This window comes from Haematobia irritans, chromosome 1 (genome assembly GCF_050003625.1).
Source record: "Haematobia irritans isolate KBUSLIRL chromosome 1, ASM5000362v1, whole genome shotgun sequence".
NCBI classification, from domain to species: domain Eukaryota; kingdom Metazoa; phylum Arthropoda; class Insecta; order Diptera; family Muscidae; genus Haematobia; species Haematobia irritans.
The window spans coordinates 41,519,056-41,540,081 of record NC_134397.1 but is presented as its reverse complement, the minus strand read 5'-3'; the positions used below and the strand labels follow the sequence as shown (position 1 = coordinate 41,540,081).

At 33.9% G+C, this 21,026-nt stretch overlaps 1 protein-coding gene across 2 annotated transcripts in view; it reads left to right on the top strand.

Moving 5' to 3' along the window:
- The window catches only part of thw (chitin-binding domain protein thawb), a 120,799-nt gene extending 107,372 nt beyond the window's left edge, over positions 1-13,427 (top strand). For both annotated transcript variants that reach the window (XM_075290010.1, XM_075290011.1), the window contains exons 4-6: positions 4,337-4,383; positions 6,195-6,461; positions 6,524-13,427. In XM_075290010.1, coding sequence (XP_075146125.1) covers positions 4,337-4,383; positions 6,195-6,461; positions 6,524-11,149 — 4,940 coding nt within the window. In that variant the 3' untranslated portion in view covers positions 11,150-13,427. The remainder of the gene's footprint in view (positions 1-4,336; positions 4,384-6,194; positions 6,462-6,523) is intronic.
- The last annotated feature ends 7,599 nt before the right edge of the window (positions 13,428-21,026 follow it).

Sequence of the window (21,026 nt, the reverse complement as noted above, 5' to 3'; positions counted from 1 at the left end):
ATCACAAACTTTCTATAATAAATAAAGTTTTTACATAATTTTGTATGAAAAATACAATTTTGATAAAATTTTCTATAACAAATAAAATTTTCACAAAATTTTCTAGAGAAATAAAATTTTTGGCAAATTTTTCTAAAGACATACAAATTTGATAAAATTTACCACAGAAACAAAAAATTGACAACATTTTCTATAGAATTAAAATTTTAACAAAATTTTCCACAGAAATAAAATGTTGACAAAATTTTCTATAGAAATAAAATTTTAAAAAATTTTATATAGAAATAAAATTTTGACAAAATTTTGTATAAAAAAATTGACCAAATTTTCTATAAAAAAAATTGACAAAATTTTCTATAGAAAACAATTTTGAGGAAATTTTCTATGGAAATAAAATTTACTATAGAAATACAATTTTGACAAAATTTTCCATAGAAATAAAAATTGGACAAAATTTTCTATAGAATTAAAAATTTGACAAATTTTGCACAAAAATAAAATTTTGACAAAATTTTCTATAGAAATAAAATTTTGAGAAAATTTTCTATATAAATAAAATTTTGACAACATTTTCTATAGAAATACAAATTGGACATTTCTATAGAAATAAAATTTTGACAGAATTTTCTATAGAAATAAAATTTTGACAACATTTTCTATAGAAATAAAATCTTCAAAAATTTTTCTATATAAATAAATAAGATTTTTTTGTTTGGTAGTTTTTTTTTTTTGTAAAATTTTCTCCAAATTTTTGTATATTATTTTTGGCTCAAGTGGCAACCGTGCTTGGTAACCCTTCGTAAAAGTTTCTTCTATTTTTTATTTCATTTAAATATACCAAAAGTCAAATCGGCTAGGCTGTAGTGTCAAATATCTTAACCCTTGTGTATGTGATAACACTGGAAGCAATACCAGCGTGATGAGGTCCCGTGGGACCTACAATAAAAAAAGGATGGTAGAGAGGTTATCCCTACGATATTTTCCGATCATTTACTGTAGGTGGACTCTTCTATAATGCACAAATTGCATATATAAACATTTGGTTGTAAATATAGAGTTTTATTTAATTTTTAATAGGATACAGATAATGTTAAAATTTTTGATTAGTATACTAGTGGCCCTGATGTTTGACGCAGGCGTGGTACCTATAAGTATCCTTATACGTACCAAGCAACAATATATTGTTTTTGTAGTTGAATGTTCTTAACAAACTGGATTTTTGAAGGAAAAACAATACGATTTTTTTAGTGGCGTTCGTTTTGCTCGCAGTATTATGTGCACAGTGGTTGTTTCAAACTTGGTCCAAATTGAGGCACATCTTGCCAAATTCCAGGAGCCGATTGGTCTGGAAAATGTATAGAAATATAAAAACTTATTTCGACCAAATACGAAAATCGCAATATCTTTACACTGCTTTTTAAACTGTGCTAAAACCACTAATATAATTAGTAATAGGTCCCATTGGACCTCATCACGCAGAATCGCACCAAACTTTTTCAAATACCTATAAAAACCGATTTAATGATTCAATCACATAAAAATTTAAAGTTTTCAACTTAAAACACTTCAGTACAAGAAGTCATAAACCATCAAGCTGATAAAGTTAGATAAAGTTATGTATGAATAAAAATCAAAAAGGTCCAGCGGGACCTCATCACGCACAGAAGGGTTAACATGGTGTTTTTCAATTAAAAATTCTCTTACCGTAGAATTACGTCTTTGTAACTAACACCATTTTTTCAGTGTGATTTAGTGATCGACAGGCATACAGATAACAGTCTCATCACCTAGCCTCCGTTACAGTGTTTTGATTTGGCCTAACTGTGCCCTCTTTGACTGGCTATTTGTCACAGTCAATGATACTGGGCTTATTTCGATTACAAATTTATTTTTAATTAAAACAAATATTAACACATAAATTTAAAACTAAGAAGCCCCCAAAAAATAACGCAACCCTAAACAAATGTTATTAGCCAGTAGTTATGGTGGTTTTGTGGTCTCTCGTCTTCCAAAATCATACAAGGCTCTAATGGATGAAGATGCAGATACCAATGATAACTAATCGTAGTATGTATTTTGGCTTACGAAAAAAAAACAATTAATCTAAGTTAGTAGCTATGTTTTTGGGACTTTTTTGCAATGTTTTGTTTGTGTGCGTTTTTTCTTCTATTTTAAGTAATAATTAAAATAACCTTGAAACTTAGTAAGTGTGTGGTCAAAAAAATGTCTGCAATGCGTCATAACCTTTAGTATTATGGGGTCTAAGTTCAAATTTCAATATGCAGACCACCAGAAAAATCCACGTTTTTCATTAGTCAATATTTGAGCATGCGTGAATACGAAAATTTTGAGTTATCCAATAGAAAATATTATTCAGCCAGGCTGAATTAAATTTTTCCCAGAATACTGATTATTCAGCCAGGCTGAATCAAAGTTTTCCCAGAAAATTCATTATTCAGACAGAATGAGTTAAAGTTTTTCTATAGAAAACATTATTCAGCAATGCTGAATAAACGATCTTCCATAGAAACCATTATTGAGCCTGGCTGAATTGAAGTTTTCCCATAAAAACATTGTTCAGCCAGACTAAATTAATGTTTCTATTATTCAGCCAATCTAAATTTAATTTTTCTTAAAGAAAACATTATTCAGCCAAGCTACATTAAAGTTTTGCCAGAGAAAACATTATTCAGCATTATTTAGCCAGGCTAAATTAAAATTTTCTTATAGAAAACATTATTCAGCCAAGCTGAATTACAGTTTTTCTATAGAAAACATTTTACAGCCAGGCTAGATTAAAGTTTTCAGAGAGAAAACATTATTCAGCCAAGCTGAATTAAATATTTCATATAGAAAACATTATTTAGTCAGGCTGAATTAAAGTTTTTCTATAGAAAACATTGTTCAGCCAAGCTGATTTACAGTTTTTCTATAGAAAACATTATACAGCCAAGCTGAATTAAACTTTTCCCATAGAAAACATTATTCAGCCAAGCTGAATTAAACTTTCCTATAGAAAACATTATTCAGCCAAGCTAAATTAAAGTTGCTGAATCATTATTTAGCCAGGCTAAATTAAAGTTTTCTTATAGAAAACATTATTCAGCCAAGCTGAATTACAGCTGATTTACAGTTTTTCTATAGAAAACATTATACAGCCAGGTTAAATTAAAGTCTATGCAGAGAAAATATTATTCAGCCGAGCTGAATTAAACTTTTCCTATAGAAAACATTATTCAGCATTGCTAATTTAAAGTTTTCCCAGAGCAAACATTATTCAGCATTATTTAGCCAGGCTAAATTAAAGTTTTCTTATAGAAAACATTATTCAACCAAGCTGAATTACAGTTTTCCTATAGAAAACATTATACAGCCAGGCTAAATTAATGTTTTCCGAGAGAAAATATTATTCAGCTAAGCGGAATTAAAGTTTTCCCAGAGAAAACATTATTCAGCCAAGCTGAATTAAACTTTTTCTATAGAAAACATTATTCTGCCAAGCTGAATTAAACTTTCCTATAGAAAACATTATTCAGCCAGGCTAAATTAAAGTTTTCCCAGAGAAAACATTATTCAACCAAGCTGAATTAAACTTTTCCTATAGAAAACATTATTCAGCCTGGCTAAATTAGAGTTTTCCCAGAGAAAACATTATTCAGCATTATTTAGCCAGGCTAAATTAAAGTTTTCTTATAGAAAACATTACTCAGCCAAGCTGAATTACAGCTGATTTACAGTTTTTCTATAGAAAACATTATACAGCCAAGCTAAATTAAAGTCTTTCCAGAGAAAACATTATTCAGGCGAGCTGAATTAAACATTTTCTATATAAAACATTATTCAGCATGGCTAAATTAAAGTTTTCTTATAGAAAACATTATTCAACCAAGCTGAATTACAGTTTTGCTATAGAAAACATTATACAGCCAGGCTAAATTAAAGTTTTCCCAGAGAAAACATTATTGAGCCAAGCTTAATTAAAGATTTCCTATAAAAAACATTATTCAGCCTGGCTAAATTACAGTTTTCGCAAAGAAAACATTAAAGTTTTCTTATAGAAAACATTAATTAGCCAGGTTGAACTAACGTTTTGCTATAGCAAAACATTATTCAGCTAAGGTGTAATAAATTTTTCCTATAACACAACATTATTCCCCAATTAGCTCATTCATTGATGGCACCAGTAATTTACCATACATAATTAATTACCAGTTAAATATACTCCATATGGGACCTCTAATTAACATTGCATACAATTAAGCTATAAATAGTTCAAGTTTGCCTTTGTTAATAAATATTCCAATTAAATTATTTTGTTATTTTATTATTATTTCAGTTTTGATGTTCCTGGTGCTTCTTAACATTGCTGTGGCGGATGCGCGAGTAAGTGTCGCGAATTTGGATTTTTTTATTTTTGTGTTCTTCTAGCGAAAGCGATTTAAATCTTCCCTGCGCAGAGTGTATGACAAGAAAGCGAAGCTTAGTGGCTAGCCATAAAACTTGTTGCGGTATTTAATGACTTCCCGTGAAAATCTCAAAGGGAAATTATTTTCACTTTTTACGGATTCTTACTTTTAAAATAACGATAATGTTTAAAGGAAACTATGATATCATAACGTTTCAGTTCAAATGGAATGAAGTGTATAAAACTTTAATATAGCTGGGATGAAGTAAAGGTTCCGCCAAGAAGAATTGTAGATTTCTTACAAAAATTTATTTTAAAAAAATATTTTAATTTAATTATAGAATTTTATGTTGATCTCAATTATTCTATAGAAAATCTTCCACAAATGGATGTATGTTTTATTATTAAATTATCTTCTCGTGAGCCGGGCTTTGCAAAACTCCTCCCAATAGAGCTCTTCTTAAGATAATAGTATCCAGTTAGGTTTATTAAAAGGTTGCCCATACAAAGTCTTGTTCAGATAATCTTATCTAAGGCTTCAATTCAGGAAATCCTATATTCCTATAGAAAATATTTTTCACGCAGGCTACGATAATGTCCTCCTAAAAAATACATTATTCAGCTAGGCGGAATTAATTTGTCCCCACAAAAAACCTTATTCAGCCAGGCTGAATTACTTTTTCCCTTATTCAGCTATGTTGTACAAATTTTTTCGCCCAAGATTAAGTGAAGCTTTCCTTATTCAGCTGGCTAGATTGAAGTCTCCTTATCAAAAACCCTTAATAAGGTAGACTGCGTTAGATTTTTCCTATTGAAACCCTTAGTCAACCATATTGAATTAACGATTTCCCTTATGTAACCATATTTTTAGGAATTCTTATTCAGGCATATTGAATCAATTCGAGCTAGCTTTAGTCAATATTTTCGTATAGATAATCTTATTCAGCCAAGCTGAATTACATTTCCCTTTGCATTCCGACTAAATAAACACGTTCCCTTTGGAACCCTTCCTAACTATTTCTATTGAAAACATTATTCAGCCATGTTTAATTAACTCTTTTCTGTAGAAACAATAATTCAGCTAGGTTGAAATAATGTTTTTGTGAAGATAACCTTATTCAGCTAGGATAAAATATTTTATTCTCTATAGAAAATTTTCCCTTATTAATATATACTGAATTAGGCTTTTTATAAAACTATAGAATTTTCCAGATGAATTGGAGTTTTTTTCAAAATCATTGTTCTTGCAAGCTGAAGTAGAGTTTCTTATAGGGAAACTCATTTAAACAAACTGAATTAGAATTTTCTTATAAAACCTTTTATTCAGCCAAGGTATATAATATTATCCCTTATTCAGCTGTCCTGAATCGGGGTTTTCCATACAACAGCCCTTATTCAGCTAGCATAATAATCATATAACTTCGTATAAAAATGTTATTCAGCCATGCTGAGTTGAAGATTTCTTAAAGAAAACCTTATTCAGTCAGGCTCAATTAGAACTTTCCTTATTCATCTAAGCTATAATATAGAATTTTCCAAACTTAATTTGAGTTTTCTCACAGAAAAACATTATTCAGCCAAGGTGAAGTAGAGTTTCTTACAGAGAAACCCATTTGACCAGGCTAAATAAAAATTTTCATATAGAACCCCTTATTCAGCCAAGATTTTCCCATGTTTCCTTATTCAGCTATGCTGAATCAGGGATTTCCTTATAACAGGCCTCCTTCATAGGCAATAAATCCACTAAATCAGTAACTGACACTATTTCTCTAACTCTTTATTCTCCCAGAGCCATATACCAGCCAGAATTTTAGCTAAACAAACGGGTGCTACCCAATTTGAAGAGGAACACTATGAAATCCATAGCGATTGCAATGAACACAAACACAATCTGAGGAAACGAGCTTCCGATGAAGATGTCGACTATGAAGTGTACCAGGGTGTTGTGGGACGTCCCGGCATTGATTTTCCCATATATCCACGTATACCGAAAACAAGCTTCAGTTGCCGGTCCTATGGCAATGGCTATTTTGCTGATATGGAAACCGATTGCCAGGTAAGGAATAATTATAGTTCCTCTGATTAGCCCATATATTAATGCCATTTGTATCCCAACAGGTCTTTCACATTTGCGAAGATGGCCGCAAGATATCGTTCCTTTGTCCCAATGGCACAATATTTCAACAGAGTGAATTGACATGTGATTGGTGGTTTAAGGTGAATTGTTTGGGATCTTCTGGTTTTTACGCTGAAAGTAGCGAGTTGGTGGGTAAAGAACGAGATCGCCATTTGAAACCAGCTGTGCCCGTTCAAGGTTTCAATATAGTAGGAGGTGGTTTAGATATTAAACCCCGAGTACCTGCTAAGTCTTCGCCGCGTTCAAGAGATGGAGCTGAGGGATCAGGTGACCTGGATGGTAGTAATGTCAATGGTAAATCTAACAATCGTAATGGTGGTTCTGGAAGCGGTAAGGGAGGTAATAAAGCCAATGACAATCGTGGTGGTAACAAACACCCATCGAGCGGCAATGGTAGTGCAATTGGTCGAAGTGGCGGTTCAAATGATAAGACCTATGGAAATGTGGGCAGCGGAAGCAATTCTATTGGAACAAAAACTGGTGCTAATGATGGCAATGCTGGCAATGAAAATTATAAGGATGGCAGTCGTGGTCCCGGAGCAAGTAACGATCGTTATAAGGATGGCAACAAAGGTCCAGGAGCAAGCAATGAAAAATACAAAAATGGCTACAATGGCCCTGATGCAAGCAATGAGCATTACATAGATGGCAACAGTGGTCCTGGACCAATTAATGATCGTTATAAGGATGGTAACAAAGGTCCAGGAGCAAGCAATGAAAAATACAAAAATGGCTATAATGGCCCTGATGCAAGCAATGAGCATTACAGAGATGGCAACAGTGGTCCTGGACCAATTAATGATCGTTATAAGGATGGTAACAAAGGTCCAGGAGCAAGCAATGAAAAATACAAAAATGGCTATAATGGCCCTGATGCAAGCAATGAGCATTACAGAGATGGCAACAGTGGACCCGGAGCAAGTAATGATCGTTATAAGGATGGTAACAAAGGACCAGGTGCAAGTAATGAAAAATACAAAAATGGCTACAATGGTCCTGATGCAAGCAGTTACAGAGATGGCAACAGTGGACCCGGAGCAAATAATGAACATTACAGACAAGGCAGTAGTGGTCCTGGGTCAAGCATTGGATTCCACGGAGGTTCTAATGGAAACAATGGTCCCAATGGTAGCAAATTTGGTTCTAATGCTAACAATGGTGGAAATTTTGGTCCCAACGGAAAGAAGGGTAACAATGGCCCAGATGCAAACTATAGCCCCAATAGTAAAAATGGTCAAGGTGGTAACAGTGGTCCCAATAGCAAAAATGGCCCAAGTGGTAACAATGGACCTAATGCCAACTATAATAAAGGTGGAAACAACAATAGCGGAGAAAATTCCAAGATTGGTAACACTAATGGCAATGTTTTCGCTAATGTTGGAGGCCACAGCAATGAATATGTTAGCATCACTAGTCCTTCATTCGTCAGCGATAAAAGTAAATCTGACAGACGTATCGATTCCTCGGAAGTGCCATCTCTAGAAAATGTGGACTTTGATGATCTATCGAGTGAGAAGCGCATAACCAGCTCTTCGAAAATTGACATAACCTCAATCGATAGCAATGACAATGATGAGTCGCAAATAACGGCTGAATCGGCTTCCTTCGTTAGTGATCGTAATAGCAATTCATATCACAGTGAAAAGAGCAAAACTTCTCATGTAGCCCAGCAATTAAGTGGCAAAACAAGTCCATCATCCAAATCCGTAGAAAGTTCACGAAGAGGTTCAGGAGATCGGGGCTCACAGCGTCATGGCTATGCAGGTTTGAATAGTGAAACTACTGAAAAATCCAAATCAAATCAAAGAGGTAATCAACGCTATAGGGATGATAAAAACTCCGATGAAAAAACATCAAATTCTGACTCCTCAAGCTCATCCAAGCAACATGGTTCCAGTCATGGATCTGGTACAGAAAAATCTTTCAACAAAGGAAAGATAGCGGAAAGTGGAGATAGATTGGCACATCCTACACAATCATACGTTTCAGGAACTTATACAACAGCAAGACGTTTAGAATCGACCAGAACCACACCCTTCTATACTCCCACTGTACCTTCGATATCAAAGAGTGAAGGTAAATCATCACATGGTAAAGACTCTTTTGCCACCACTCCGACTCCAAATCGTGTGAATGTAAATAACAATGGTCAAGCAATTTTCCTTAAAGGTGAATCGAAATCATCAGGATCGTTTAAACCCACTCCTAGTCCTCATGAAGGTGATACCACTGAGGCTATAACATTGCGTTCCATCGTTATTGGAATGCGTCACAATAACGACGAAAGTAGAAGCCATTCTTCGGAAAATTTCAGTGGTAAAAACAATGGCAAATTGGAATTCTCTCTGCCCAATAACCACAAAAATTATGAAGAAGACAGTTCGATTGAATCAACGACGCATTTCTCCACTGGTCCTACCTATTTGCCCAAATCAGCTCAATCATCTATTGCCAAATCAGCATATGCATCTGGAGGAGATTCCTTGCTATTTGCTCCGGCAAATGTGCCCGGAGAAGTTTCTCGCAATGTTAACGATATGATCAAGACCATTAATGTATTGAAGCATAACTTTGAAGATGTCGAGCTGATAAATGTCAATGGAAAGGGCAGTGTTAATGGTAATGGCAACAATCGTTTGGGTTTGGAAATTCCTCCATCCTCAGGACCTGATGCTCTTGTTTCATTGGCCAAATATTTTGCGACTGAAGATGGTCATAGTGCCAATAGAAATGTTAATGCTTTAGCAGGTGGTTCAAGTGGTAAGAAATCAGAAAGTAAATCGGAACGGGGTTCAAGTACGCATATCTCTGGTTCAAATACTGGAACATCATCGTCATCTAATAAGGCAGGCAGTTCCTCTTCACATGGAAGTGCATCACAATCGTCCTCATCAACTCATTCTTCATCTTCTAATCATGACTCCCATTCTAAATCGGTAGCTCCCAAGAATAAACCTTCCGATACGACTGCCGTTCTTACCACAGAAAGTTCGGCCTCTTTGGCCCATAATTCCGATAATATCTCCAGTAGTTTGCTAAGCAATAACACAGTACGAAAGTACAATAATCTGTTCGGTTTGGATAAAAACACAGAGATTAAGGCCGAAACTGAACTAAGAAGTGGCTTAGCCAATACCAACAGTCATTCACCCCAAGATCATGTTACAACATTCCCTCAGATTGGCCCTACGGATGCCACCATAAGAGCCTTAGCCGAAAAACCCGAATCACGTAAAATTGCCCAAGTATTCTCTAATGCTCTTAATGATTATCTCAATGACCCCATTAAGTTCAGAGATGATTTGCGTACACAAGCCAGACCAACGGAGCCACCATTTACAACTAAATATACTTTCGTTAGTGTCACCGATCCTACTCTCTTCAACCAGGGTACAGCTGCCACATATTTGCCTACAGTACCACCTACTACTACTAATCGCCCATATTCGACTACAGAATCAAATCTGGCCTCGGATATTAATAGCCATTTAATAACCTCTACCGGTTATCCCGATGTTGATATTACCACCACTTTCAAAGCTTCCTCAGAGCAAAATCGTAATTTGGAATTCTCAGCAGAATTGGAACCTCCAGGCTCTGACTCGGGAGAAGAGTTGTTGCATAGAGAACACACTCAGTCATTTGTGAATGGTCACAATCGCAATCAAGTCCACAAAACAAGTGCTAAATCTGGAAAACTAACCACTGGCAAGCCAAGCAAACCTTGGTCTCTTATTGAGGAAGATGATATATTGGATCCTTTGAAGATAAATAATGGTCTTATGAAAAAGACTAATCAAGTAACCGCATCTGGATCTATAAAATTAAGTTCCTCTGGCCACAGTCATTTGGATTCGAACTCCAGAAGTAATTCCCGAGAACATTTCGAAGGAAGACATCATCAAGAATTCAGGTCGGAAAATGCAGATCCTTGGGCAGATATATTTGAGTCGTACGATTTATCCAAAGAGACTTTGCCTACTAGCACTGGTCTACAGCGTATAGCGAACAAACTCTTCGGTGGCTTAAATGAAAACGAAGCATTACATTTGAAAAATGTTATGGCCGAGGCTGAACACAATCGCCAAATCTTGCGCCTGCTTCTTCTCCTCATACAAACCTGCGATGATAACAATGGCAAAGCTTTGGAGCGATCCCGCAAGAGTTTACTGAATGCTTTGATATCGATGGATGGTAAGCTAACTGCCACCAAGGGTAAAACATCTCATGTCAGACAAAATCCTTTGACAACAACCGAAAAATTACCCGTTACCACATACAGAAGGACCGGTAGCGGTGAAGAGATAACCACCTCAACCTTAACCTATGCTTCGACCACCACAGATATACCCGCCACCACAACCAATACAGAAGGTAATTCTAGTGGTGAATTGTCTCCAGCAACTACTACAAAATTCGCTATTATTGTCGATGATATCGACCATGATACGGCCCCAACGACGGTAGCAAGCAGCACGTCGATCGTTAAACAAGCATCTGGTTCATCTTCCGCCGCCGGTAGCCTTGATGGTAATGCAGACAAACGAGCCTTAGAATTATTAAAGTCACTATACTCTCTAGCTTCAAAGTTTACGAGTAGACGGTAAAAAGCTTTAGCAAGCAGCAAAGCTTTTTAAGTTAACACGATTCCTAAATAAATACATATTTGTATACACTACAATGTATCCTGCAAAACCAAGAAAAAAAAACAAAATACGAAACAAGAAAACAGTGTTGCCAGCTAAAATCAATGAATGTTAAATAATAGAAAGAAAAAAGCAAAGCTTAGCTAAGCTTTTAAGCATTGTTTAACACAAAGCAAAATATTAGTCAAAATTTGTTTATTATCCATTTCATATTTGTTAAAGAAAAACAAAAAAAAACACAACGCATTTTTTATTTTGCAAAATTTCTAGTTGTTAAGATGACAAAAAAAATCCAACTAAATTCAAACACTTTTAGAATCCTTTTTTCCAATATCCCCCTGTCGGCAATAGATTTGAGGTTATGTCAAACAGTTATGTTATGGGCCGTTCAGATAGACAGATTTGCCATCACTGCTCGCATATAATGAGGGAGGTTTTCATTTGATATAAATCTCCAAAATCTCTCCAAAATATATGTTCTTCTGAAGAGCACAGTAATTAAGGGTAATGCGTCTTACAGACTATAAGTTTTTCCGGACGGATTGTCTGTGTTTGAAAAGAATCTTACAGTGTGTTCAATCGATACGACAATTCGTTGATGATTAAATAATTGGTATATGTGTTATCGATCCCAGAAACATGCAGCAGTATCGATTATGCCTTCGGACTTAACTTATAATGTGGCCAATATATGGGATATGTTCGACACGATAACTGTCGTCCGAATAAACGTATAGTCTGCAAGACGCATAAAAAATTAATGAAATTGTAAAGGTAACATGTAAACAAAACCATGGAGACTTCCGGTAGACAAACATTTGTCTACGTATATTTTTAATAGGAAGCACAAGTCCCTCTGTTTGTGAACACATTTGCAGTAGGTGTTAGTATGTGAACACATTTTCACGTATACTTCTTATGATCAGATCTGCTACATCTACTATCCAATTTAAAATCTAATTCAAATTCCTGACAATTGTACAGTGTTGCCGTATTATTTTGTTTAACTCACCACCAGACATAGTTGTTGAATTGTCTATAATTATTTTATCTTCCAATAAGAAATTCCATGTTTTAATTGAACTAAAATGTGAAAATGCATTTTTAAAAATCAGGTTATTGCACTCGTCCTTAGCCGGCAATATATAGCTATAGCATCATTAGAAAGTAGATAACAAAACTCTGAAAGAACTAGCTAGACTACTGACACTACTTTTACAGTTTTCCCATAGTTGGGAAGACCGTTCATGTTTAACAAATGTTCAGCTGGTGCAATTATAGTGTAAAGGGAGTTATGAACTCTCAAAAAAAAAAAATGATTCAAAACCAAGTGTATATATTTCATATTACATTTTTTTTCATTTAGAATTTCAAACCACTAACATCCTACATAAACAGTAATCTGTTGCTGTTTGTGTACTACCTTGTTATTGAACAATAAATCCGCTATTGGTTCGGCACATTATATTCAAGATGAAAGTCTTCAGAAATTACCGAAAAGGATTAAATACCTAATATACTTTATTTGGGAATATATGACCCATAGATTTATAGACCAACATATTATACAGTTATTTTGATCATGAAAGTAATAGAGTGCAATCGCCGCAGATTTTGACCATCATAAAAAAATGAGTCGCCCTAATTGTAAGTCACGTTTACATGTAACCACTAAACATTTCCTGTTTGATAACCCAAATCCTTTTTATCCCGTCTATTATATCATCCCTTAAAAAACCCCTCCCAAGTGTTGTAATTTTTGATTTTGACTTTGTTTAGATTTAATTATTAATATTATTATTATTATTTTGTAATTTAATATGTTTTTTAGCTTATTTTTTATAAAACAAAAAAAAAAAACAATTAAAACAATTTATTTCTAAGTTGTAATGCCGTAACCATGTAAATATTGTCACCGAGAAAAAATAAAAAAACAAAATATATATGAAAATGTTGAAATGTTGTCACACATAAGTATTAGTTAAAATAAATGAAAAAAAAACACCAATAATATAAATACTCAATTTTTTCTGCTATGCTGTTCCGTTTTAATTTCTCACGTAAAAGGCTATTGCTCTGGTCTACACTTTCTGCAAAAGTATGCTTCTCTTATTTTATGTAAATATTTATTTAATATAAATTATTTTTTTACAACTATTTACTAGATCCCTTGCCACTTTTTGTATGATTTTTTTTATATAAATATTTAAATAAATAAACAAAAAATAATAAAGAAAAATTTCATTGATTTGTTATGGATTATAAGGTAAGATTTGAAGGTTGTCATCCGTAAAAGTTACCGATATCAAGGTATATTAAAACTGCTTTATCCTAAATTATAAGTTAGTCCAAATTAAACACCTATATAAGCTTCCTTAGATCTTGATCGGTTTATATGGAAATAATTATGAACCGATATGAACCAATTTCCGTATGGTAATTAGAGATTCAAACGGATCAGAAAAAATTTACTCCTTTAAGAGACCCCTGAAATCAAATATTGGAGGGTCGGTTTATATGGAGGCTGTTTAAAAAGTATGACCGATATGGAACAACTTGTACTTATTATTTTTGTGATTATTATAAAGTACATACTGACAGTATGTACCAAATTTCAACCAGATTGGATGAAATTTACTCCTACAAGTGGCTCCGGAAATCATATCTAGGGATCGGTTATATGGGAGCTGTATATAATATTGCACCGATATGGATCATATTTATTAGAAAGCCTCTGCTAAGATCACGTACCTAATTTCAATCTGATCAATCTTCTAAAAGGCTCCGAAAATCAAATCTGGAGATCGGTTTATATGAAGCCCTATATATAGTTATGGACAATTTTTGCGTGATTGTTAGAAGATGTAAAATGACTTCACGTACCAAATTTCAACCGGATGAGATTAAATTCGCTCTTTCGGGGGGTTCCAGAAGTCAAATATGGGCATTGGTTTATATGAAAGCTATATCTGAAAGTGCACCCATATGACCCATTTGCATTAGCATTTAAACTACATTGGCACAACTACACCCAAAAAACAAGTAAGGAAAGTCTAAAGACGGGCGGGGCCGACTATATTATACCCCGCACCACTTTGTAGATCTAAATTTTCGATACCATATCACATCCGTCAAATGTGTTGGGGGCTATATATAAAGGTTTGTCCCAAATACATACATTTAAATATCACGTGATCTGGACAGAATTTGATAGACTTCTACGAAATCTATAGAAACAAAATTTAAGTCGGCTAATGCACTAGGTTAGGACCTAACCTAACCTAATGCACTAGGGTGGAACACAATGTTAGTAAAAAACAAGTAAGGAAAGTCTAAAGTCGGGCGGGACCGACCCTTCACCACTTTGTAAGTCCACATTTTCGATACCATATCAAATCCGTCCATGTGTTGGATGCTATATGAATCCGTATACATATATTCTGTATATCTGAGCAGATCTGTACAGAGTTCTGCAATACTTATAGATTTTACATTTAAGTCGGCTAATGCGCTGAGGTGGAACACAATGTTAGTAAAAAAATATAGGAAACATTTAAATATGAACCAATTTTGAGGCAACTTCGCAAAAGTGTATTTATGATTTATCGGTCGATAGATGTGTAATAGAGTAATAGGAAAATTTGAGTCATTTTGATAAGTTTTCGACTTAGCAGTGGCGATTTGATAAGGAAAATGTAGGTATTTCGGCCAGTTTTGCCTAAATAGGAAAAACATATATATGGAATCTATATCGAAATCTGAACCGATTACAATCAAATTTCACATGCATAGTTACTATGTTGAATCTACTCCCTGTGCAAAATTTCACGTAAATCGGATAACAACTTTTACCTCTGTGGTCATATGACCGAAAATCGGGCGAAAGATATATATGGGAGCTATATCAAAATCTGAACCGATTTCAACCAAAATAAACAAGCATATGCAGAACCTTAATTCTACTGCCTGTGCAAAGTTTCAAGTTCAATTCTACTCCCTCTGCAAAATTTCACGTAAATCAGAGTAGCACTTTTGCCTCTGTGGCATATTAGTCCAAATCGAGCGAATGATATATATGGGAGCTATATCTAAATCTGAACCGACTTCAACTAAATTTTGCACAATTAACGATACTATAAAACGTACTCCTTGTGCAAAATTTCAAGCAACTCAGGGCAAAACTCTGGCTTTTAAGCCATATAAATCCAAATCGGTCGAAAGATATATATGGGAGCTATATCTGGCTCTATTAACCATGTTCCTTAATCTATATCTGTCCATAAAGCTCGAAAAATAATTGTATAATTAGATATATATGGGAGCTATATCTAAATCGGAACCGATTTTAACCAAATTAAGCACACTTAACGATACTATCAAACGTACTTGTTGTGCAAAATTTTAAGCAAATCAGGGCAAAACTTTGGCTTTTGGGGCCATATAAGTCCAAATCGGCGAAAGATATATATGGGAGCTATATCTAAATCTGAACCGATTTCAACTAAATTTAGTCCAATTAACGATACGATTAAACATACTCCTTGTACAAAATTTTAATCAAATCAAAATCGGACGAAAGATATATAGGGGAGTTATATCTAAATCTGAACCGATTTCAACTAAATTTGGCACAATTAACGATACTATTAAACGTACTCGTTGTGCAAAATTTGAAGCAAATCAGGGCAAAACTCTCGCTTTTGGGGCCATATAAGTCCAAATCGGACGAAAGATATATATGGGAGCTATATATAAATCTGAACCGATTTAGCTGATATTTGGCAGTTTTTACGGGACTGACAAAACATTCAGATGTACAAAATTTGAAGAACGTCGGTTCATAAATACGTGAATTATGATCAAATCGGTGATAACTATATATGGCAGCTATATCTAAATCTGAACCGACTTTTTTTCCAAAATCAATAGCGATTGTCTTCTACCAGAACAAAGACGTTATGTCAAATTTGATGACGATCAGACTTAAACTGCGACCTGTACTTTGTGCACAAAATTACATATACAGACAGACGGACAGACAGACGGACATCGCTAAATCGACTCAGAATTTAATTCTAAGCCGATCGGTATACTAAAGATGGGTATATGACAATTATTTCTTGGCGTTACATACAAATGCACAAACTTATTATACCCTGTACCACAGTAGTGGTGAAGGGTATAAATATGGGAAACATTTAAATCTGAAGCAATTTTAAGGAAACTTTGCAAAAGTTTATTTATGATTTATCGCTCGATATATATAAGCAGTGGCGATTTTACAAGGTCCACTTTTACGTATAGCCCCCATAAAAACGGACCCCCAAATTTGGCTTGCCGATCCTCTAAGAGAAGCAAATTTCATCCGATCCGGCTGAAATTTGCTACATAGTGTCAGTATATGATCTCTAACAACCATGCAAAAATTGGTCCACATCGGTCCATAATTATATATAGCCCCCATATAAACCGATCCCCCGATTTGGCTTGCGGAGCCTCTAAGAGAAGCAAATTTCATTCGATCCGGCTGAAATTTGGTACATGGTGTTGGTATATGGTCTCTAACAACTATGCAAAAATTGGTCCACATCGGTCAGTAATAATATATAGCCCCCATATAAACCGATCCCCCGATTTGGCTTGCGGAGCCTCTAAGGGAATTTATTGACTTTTTAAAATCTCTGTAACAGAGAAATATATTTATTGACTTTTTAAAATCTCTGTAACTTTTTTGTTTATGAATATAAGTAAAAACTTTAAAAGCAAAAGTTTCATATTTTGTTAAGATCTTTATAATGGTTATCATAAATGGGCATCATAGGGGTATACGAAGCGAAATAAAAAAATTAAAAATCAAATTTGACGTCGGAGTCAAGAATGACCAATGCACGAAATATAGCCCCTGATCAACCACGAACAACGATATGCGTTTCTTTTCGATCGGACTTCAAATGACGACACAGCACAATAAATTGTATTTCGGGGGGTCGTAGGGTGCACGAAAAAAAAAAGTTTTGGTGTTCTGAAATTGTCTTCGAATATGCTACAAAACTGGGTGGTGACCGCATCAACTTTTTTTTCCTTTAGGCCGTGACAGGCCCATGTTAAATTCATCGCTTCTGCGTCAATTTTGCACCATTTCCGGATCCAAAAAGAACATTTTCACTGCTTTTTTGGCGAAGCTTTTTTTGCTGGGGAGATGTTGAAAAAATTCTTAAGAGCCTCCACAGTTTTTTCGGTAGTCTGTACACTGTTCAGACCTTTCGAGTATCATCAAATCGAACGAATTTTGATATATTTTCCATTATATTATATATGACCAACTTGACACTCATGCAAGTATGATCTGAGAAACAATGAAAGTTCCAAATATACCAATTATACTACTATACTTTATCATTCACCTGCTGTGAAGCTTATATTGAGGAAAGTTGGTTTATCTCTCCTTAATTTTAATTTTCTGACCAAGGACATCTCTTTCACGGTCTTAAATAGGTGCAAAATTTGTGCGACGCTAAATAATATCACATATGTACTGCAGCAAGATCTGAATCTGTGGCCAATATAATGTCTTTCATGTTTCTTGTGACGAAGGTTCATCTCCTCTGTTGCAAACTACACTTTTTATAGGTAATTCTACTCCTTGCTTTGCATTAGCAAGAACTCCTGTGATATGTTTACTTTAATTTCCTTATCACGGGAACCACAGCACAGTGCTTCGATCCCATACAACGAATGGACAAAACTAGAAGGAGGCATCGTAGGAAAGCGAAACTTTGCAGATGGTCAAAACTAAGAAAAATGTGAAGCTTGGTACAGATCGGACCACTCCTTCACGTACCTCCCATACAAAGGATCAAAAATATCTGATTGCATAGAGAGGTGAGATAACACAAATAGCATATGTACTGCAGCAAGATCTGAATCTGTGGCCAATATAATGTCTTTCATTTTTCTTGAGACGAAGGTTCATCTCCTCTGTTGCAAACTACACATTTTATAGGTAATTCTACTCCTTGCTTTGCATTAGCAAGAACACCTGTGTTTACCTTAATTTCCTTATCGCGGGAACCACAGCACAGTGCTTCGATCCCATACAACGAATGGACAAAACTAGAAGGAGGCATCGTGGGAAAGCGGAACTTTGCAGGTACTTGTTGATGGTCAAAACTAAGAAAAATGTGAAGCTTGGTACCGATCGGACCACTCCTTCACGTACCTCCCATACAAAGGGATCAAAAATGGGAGAGGTGAGATAACACAAATAGCAAAATGTTCGTCATTTGGGAACGGCTATAGACTTTGGTATGGTTAGAGCCGCGATATTGACCAAACAGTGGGCGAATTTTAAGACCCTAGGTGGACCGGAACCCTACTGGCAGGCCTCTACAATTGGTTCCCTCGGCTATGGGAAAAGTTGATTAACTTTTCAATTTTTTTTCCAATTTCGACTCGTTTTGTTAAATAAATTTGTTTTATATTTGTTGTTAGCTTTTAACTCAAAAAATAAAATTTTACTAATTTTATTTTTTAATTTAATACTAACAATAAAACAAGCCAAAATCAAAAAAAAATAAATGAAATTCAGAGATACATTTTTTTGTTACACGTCCTCAAAGTACCACCAAGATTACCAAAAAGGGAAAAAAATTGAAATTTTCACCTGTTTTACAAACTTTTGCAAAAATGACGCTACATTTTCAAAATTACCAATTTTTTTTTTTGAATTGAAAACTAACAACAATAAGAAAACAAAAATAGAAATGAAATGAAATTTAGACATATATTTTTTGTTACAAGTCTCCAAAGTACAGCGACGATGGCCGTAAAGGGAAAAATTTAAATTTTCACCTGTTTTACAAAATGTAAAAATAACGCAACTTTCTCAATATTAGAAAAATTTTAATTTTTTGAATGGAATGCTCACAATAAATACAAATCAAAATCAAAAACAGAAATGAATTTCAAACCTGATAAAATTAGCATAAAACGTTATACATGAGAAAACTCGTTCATCCAAAAACCCTTCGTTGTCATAAATGTCATAAAATGACTTTTAATATTTTTTTTAATATTTCTAATCAAAAATAGCAGAATTTTACTTTTTGTTCAATAATATTCTCTATAATCAACCCAAAAATTAGCGTGAGAACAAAATTGAGAGATATATTTTTTTGTGTCCTTTGTAAATTATCCTTTTTTATTAGAAAAAAAAACTAAAAATTTAAAAAATTTTCAAAATTATAATTTGGTGAATTTTTGTTTTTTGTTTTGACTTCACTTCAAAAACCACCACCAATACCTACACAAAATGTTTAACTTGGCTAAAATCGGACCATTCATTCTTTTACTAATTTTATTTTTTAATTTAATACTAACAATAAAACAAGCCAAAATCAAAAAAAAAAATAAATGAAATTCTGAGATATATTATTTTGTTACACGTCCTCAAAGTACCACCAAGATGACCAAAAAGGGGAAAAAATTGAAATTTTCACCTGTTTTACAAACTTTTGCAAAAATGACGCTATATTTTCAAAATTACCAATTTTTTTTTGAATTGAAAACTAACAACAATAAGAAAACAAAAATAGAAATGAAATGAAATTTAGACATATATTTTTTGTTACAAGTCTCCAAAGTACAGCGACGATGGCCGTAAAGGGAAAAATTTAAATTTTCACCTGTTTTACAAAATGCAAAAATAACGCCACTTTCTCAATATTAGAAAAATTTTAATTTTTTAAAGTTTGGAATGGAAAGCTCACAATAAATACAAATCAAAATCAAAAGCAGAAATGAATTTCAAACCTAATAAAATTAGCATAAAACGCAATACATGAGAAAACTCGTTCATCCAAAAAGTCTTTTTTTTTAATATTTCTAATCAAAAATAGCAGAATTTTACTTTTTGTTCAATAATATTCTCTATAATCAACCCAAAAATTAGCGTGAGAACAAAATTGAGAGATATATTTTTTTGTGTCCTTTGTAAATTATCCTTTTTTATTAGAAAAAAAACTAAAAATTTAAAAAATTTTCAAAATTATAATTTGGTGAATTTTTGTTTTTTGTTTTGACTTCACTTCAAAAACCACCACCAATACCTACACAAAATGTTTAACTTGGCTAAAATCGGACCATTCATTCTTTTACACCATCCACGCAATTTAACCCCATTTTCGACCAAAAAATCTTAAAATTCAAATATTTTTTAAAAGTAGTTCTAGTCAATTATAGCAATTTTTTTTTTACATTCGAAGCTCGATATCATAGACTATTAGAAACAGAAATTAGAATAAAACTCGGAGCACATATTCTTTTGCCGCTTTCGAAACACTGTGCACCGTGAGCATGACCGCTTTGCACACAATGGGTAATTCATTTCTGAGGAACGAAGTTTTAGACAAATGCAGTTTTCCTTTGACACTAAAAATGATTATTTAGAAAACAAATGGAAAATGCTAGAGCCAATCGTTGCAATGCTTTTCATAAATTCGGGTTTATTTGCTCTTAAAGAAAAAAATTTCGATTCGGAGGATAGATATACTAAAAAATGTCTTACGCTCATATCCCATTTATCCCAAGTCCTTGAGATAGGCCCTTACTAGCCCTCATATTTAGCATACCTTAGTTTTTCCAAAATCTCTACTCCTCTAAAAACATGTAGCATACACAGAAAAAAAAGTGTCTCGTAAATTTAAGAAGATTTTTACAATAATTTATTACAAGAATTTTCCAGAATTTTAGTTCATTTTTCGTATTTTCAACGAAAATTAACTACTCGAAAGGAAATTTTACAAATTCGAAGTAGCAATCGTTTAGTTCATGGCCTACA